Here is a 5,225-nt window from a genome sequence, read left to right as displayed (position 1 = left end):
AAAAAAAAAAACTAGCACTGTAATTTGTCTAATCAATTCATTTCTTTTATTTATTATTCAAAATGCTGAATTATTAACAGATCAATTTTCGGACCAAATAATAAAATCTTTGGATGATTTTGGATGATTATTTTAAAAAATCTGTACCAAATACTTTTTTTTTAATAAATGAATTATTTTTATTCATAAATGGAAAGCAGTTTAATGAAAATTTCAATCAATTAAATTAGTTTAAAGGGATGAAATTCAGGTATTCAGGTAGAAGTGATCAACAAATAGATTTTTATTGCAATTAAAAATTCCTTTTTTACACTTCATTTAATGGATTTAAAAAAGATGGAAAAAAAAAGAAACAATAACAACAACAGTGAAATGAATTTTTTACATAATTGTAAAATCATTTGGGTGGTAAAATTCAGGAAATATTATTAAATTATTTTGAGATGAAAGATATTGTTGACAACATTTGAATGAATCATTCACATATAAAATTGTCGTTGTACAATAATAGGCACTTTTTTTTACCAAATGCAATATTAAATTCAAATTTAAATATTTATAAGTTCAAAAATTACCAATCAAGAATGTTTAATATTAACTGTAATAATACGGTAATTGATTTGTGCAATTTCTAAACTTTCACAAATATTAATCCTTTTTTTTCCTTTGTTTCTTACTTTTTTGTTTTTAATTAAAGTGTTTCGTGTTGTATCGAAATTATATGAAATTGATGGATTTTAAAAAGAAATTTCAATTTTAGGTGATTTATCAAAATTTTTTAGAAGCATTTTGAATTCATAGCAAATTAATTACAAATTAATTACATTTATTTTTTTTGAATTCATAGCTCTTTATCGTTGGAAACAAATGATAAAAATTATACTGAAATTCGAATTACAAATTAATTACATTCATTTTTTTTTTTTTTAATTCATAGCTCTTTATCATTGGAAATAAATGATAAAAATTATACTGAAATTCGAATTTATTGTAAAACAAATGAATGTAATTAATTTGTAGTTTCCTTCAGTTTGTACATTGACCTATATTTTTTGATCTTTCAAGTTTTCTTTTTTTTTCATTCCGAGATTAATTTCAAGAAAACACTATGATATCCTGAAATCAGAATGAATTTCATCATCATTATCACCGCATTTTATAATTAATTGGATTATTAGTAAAATTAAAACAATAAAATACAGCTTATATGATAGCCAATATTTTCCATATTTCAAAATCTTAACTCAAAAAAAAACAAAATATTTCAAGTGATCTACTTTTAAGTAGTAAATGGAAATCATTTAAATGGTTATAAGTTGAGGTCACTCTAATGGTAACAGCTTATTAAAATACCGTTCGAAAATTTATTATCCAGAATTCCAAATATTTTTATGCTACCTTTTTACTTTAATATGTAATAAACATTCAAATGAATAGAATAAATACGAAGAAGAACTAAATAATATATTTCGAGTATTAAAATAGTTAAATTAATTTAAATTGCTTAAACAAGTAAAAGGTTTTAATTTTTTTTTCGTCAAATCTATTCCTGAATGACCTTGTACGGAAGAAAGATTGTTGGGGAAACAGGTATTTTTCTCTTTTCTTCCTCAACTAAGCAATAAATCAAATTCCAAATCAATTTTCTTTTTTTTTTTTTTTTTAACAACGACAATAACGGAAACTGAAATTTACACGAAGTAAAATTTTTTGAAACACTATTTATCACCATTTTTTTTCATAAATTTTTTACTTGCACTAAAAGAAATTTAAAAAATTTCGAACATTTTTTAATTCTATTAACTTTTGTGATAAAATATATCAAAATTGCTAAACAATATTAAACGAAATATGAAAATTTCAGTTTTTAATTTTTTTTTTGTTTATTAAAAACATTGATTAGATATGATTGAAATTAGATGATTAGTGAACAGTGCAAGTTTCTCTAATATTAAATTTAAATTTTGAATTTTTTTTCAAGTATATTTTGCAAAAATTAATATCAGTTATTATTTTTATCAATATAAAATGCTCATGAATATGTTACCTTTTACTTTTAAAGTTCAAATTAAAAAAAAAGGAATCGATATTTAAAAAAAAAGAAACTAATAATGGCAATTGTGATCATATCTTGTTATAATCTCTTATTTGGTGATTCATCATTTTATCCATAACAAAATTAATGGTAGGTTTGATAATTTGATAATTGTGATCATCGCTGATATGATAGTGTGATAAAGGAAGATATAATAGTGTAAGAAAATTAAAATGATGAAAATGAAAATATAGTTATTTGAAGAAATAATATCCAAAAGAAAGAAACAATCAATCATTTATTATTTTATAGCATTTTATGAAAGTATTTTGCATTGCAAATTATAAATTAATAAAAAATCAAAGAAAAAAATGCAAATAATGAAATGGAATCAAAAAAGAAAAAAAAAGAAAGAAGATACTATGCATATTAGTAATGGTAAAAGTAAGCATATAATTAGCAGAAATTTGATTAATCAATAATACGGTAATCGATATTTTCGATTAAATTAATTTGAATAAAAGGATGATGAAATTTCAGAGATAACTTGAAAAAACGAATGATTTCAGAGATAATTTGAAAAACGGATATAACTTCCCAGTGATAACTTGGAAAACGGATGATGATAATCCAGAAATAACTTGAAAAAGGATATTACATTTCAGAAATAGCTTGAAAAAGGGATGACAAAATTTCAGAAAAAAGGAAATGTTGTTTTAAAATAAAAATCATGAGCATTGGTTTGAAAAAAAAAAAAAAAAGCATAATGACTTTCTGGAAGGACGAAATGATTGGTTCATATTCAAAATTATGAGCTTTTTTTTAAGGGAGATTTTATCAGTGGTATCTTTTTTCAGGGACACTACATCAATGGTATACAATGGTAAATAATGATAAACATTCATTTAGATAACCGGATAAAAGTATTCGTTCATTTGGAAAACCGGATAAAAGTATTCGTTCATTTGGATAACCGGATAAAAGTATTTGTTCATTTGGAAAATCGGATAAAAGTATTCGTTCACTTGGATAACCGGGTAAAAGTATTTGTTCACTTGGAAAACCGGATAAAAGTATTCGTTCATTTGGATAACCGGACAAAAGTATTTGTTCATTTGGAAAACCGGATAAAAGTATTCGTTCACTTGGAAAACCGGATAAACTTAAATAAATTATGTCAATCTTTTCCAATCACAACTCTTTCTAATTACAACTCTTTTCCAATTACAACTCTGTTCTGTAGTTTGCATGAAATTAAATGGAGAAAATCTATTTTATCTTTATCAGTATTTTCATCAGTTTCAGGAAATCCATTCCATTTTTGTTCGTATTTCCGTCAATTTCAAAAAAAAGTCCATTTTATCTTCATCCGTTTTTTGTCAATTCCGGAAATTATTCTATGCAATAGCGCAATTTTCCATTTTCTTTAGCTTTATTTATTTAAAGAAATTTGATGCAAAATTAATGAATCATCAATCATTTTTGTAATTCATTACAGTATAATTTCCTGTAGTTCTTTTTTTTTTTTATCGATGAGAAAAAAAGAAATTCATCCTAAGAAGTATTTATTGTGCAATAATTTTAAAATGGAATTGGACGCGGTAGTGTAACCGTTACCTGTCAACAATGTTAGTAATATCATGACACTATATAAACAAATAAACTTGTTTGTCGTTTCAATTCGACTGTCATTTATTAAGAAAATTTGCTGTCTTTGAATAAAACAAAAAAAAAAATTAAAAAGTAATTTTTTATTATTTGAAAATTGATTTATATCATTTATTTTATAACATTTAATTAAAATAGTAATGAGTAAATTCGTCAAAAATTTTAAAGATTTCATTTGCATTTTTTTTTTCTTTTTCACATTGATAACAGTGTTCGTTTTTTTTTTTTAAAAATGTTGATGAGAATGATGGTAATTACTTGTAATATGTTTACAATCCATTAATTAAATGTTTATAATTTACCGTAATATAATAAGTATTAGTTGAATTGTAACAGACAATTAAATGGTAAATTGAATCAATAATAATCCAATAAAAAACAATTTAAGTATTAATAATTAGAGAAGTATTATTGCAGTAAATGAAATAAAAAGAAAAGGATTGAATTAAAATTAAAATTGCTATTATTCCACATTTATCACTTTTTAATTCAATTTTATTTCAAAAAATATTAAATTTAAACTGACGCTAAGTGTAAATTATCAAAAATATCGCTAAAAAACATTTTAGCATAATATTAATATTAAAGTTTGATATTTTTTTTGTTATTTTCTCCATTTTTTTTTTCCTCTATTGAATATAAGATTTTTCACATTCTTATTGCTAATATTAATAAAATTCATTAGAAAGGAAGAGGATAAGCGACATCAGCTAATGTGACATTAATGCTTAATAAGTAAGCCTAGTTTAAATAAATAAGAAGTTTTTTTTAATTCAATATTCATTTCATTTCATTGTTTAATCAATTAATTAATTAATTAATTATTTATTTTTGATAGGAATGGAAGAAAAAACGCGTCCACATTCGATGAAAACAAATGCTTTTGTAGCAATTGTATTAGCCACTGGTGCTATTACAACATGTATGATTTCATTTCCAATTATCTTCACCTATATTCAATCATTGGAAAGTCATGTACAAACAGAATTAGAACTATGCAAGGTTAGACTATTGTTAAGGTAAACAAAAGTATTTATTATTTAGAAAATCGCCTAAAATTATAGGTGAATCAATTATTAACTTTTTATCAAATTCTTACCTAAGAATTAATCTCATATGTAAATTACTTATATATTAGCTGTCGGAATATTGTAAAGATCTTTGATCTATCATATATGATATTTTGTTTATGTAATTTACATCAACTATATAAGGGGTTGTCCTAGCTATTAAGGGATTTATTGCTTTATTCAGTTTAATATCAGAATGATATTCGAGAATCTTCCATATTTCAGCCTTGAAATAGATTTGTTGTAATTCCTTATCTTTGTCTTCTTCCTTGGATACATTTAATAATAATATGATTCGTTTAATATATTCTCATTGTTATTATTATTATTGTTATTATTATTATTATTATTACTATTATTACTGTTATTGTTATTATTATTATTATTATTATTATTATTATTATTATTATTATTATTATTATTTATTATTATTATTATTATTATTATTATTA

General features: G+C 22.6%; 1 protein-coding gene across 1 annotated transcript; it reads left to right on the top strand.

Moving 5' to 3' along the window:
- Positions 1-4,543: 4,543 nt before the first annotated feature.
- LOAG_12383 (hypothetical protein) lies at positions 4,544-4,806 on the top strand (the record flags this gene model as incomplete). The annotated part of the gene is made up of 2 exons (XM_020448535.1): positions 4,544-4,705; positions 4,768-4,806. The coding sequence occupies 2 exons, from the start codon at positions 4,544-4,546 to the stop codon at positions 4,804-4,806; spliced, it is 201 nt and encodes a 66-aa protein (XP_020301329.1).
- Positions 4,807-5,225: the final 419 nt, after the last annotated feature.

The sequence above is a fragment of the Loa loa genome (assembly GCF_000183805.2).
Source record: "Loa loa unplaced genomic scaffold supercont3.289, whole genome shotgun sequence".
NCBI lineage: Eukaryota > Metazoa > Nematoda > Chromadorea > Rhabditida > Onchocercidae > Loa > Loa loa.
The sequence above is the reverse complement of the archived record's forward strand: the minus strand, read 5'-3'. Positions and strand labels throughout refer to the sequence as shown.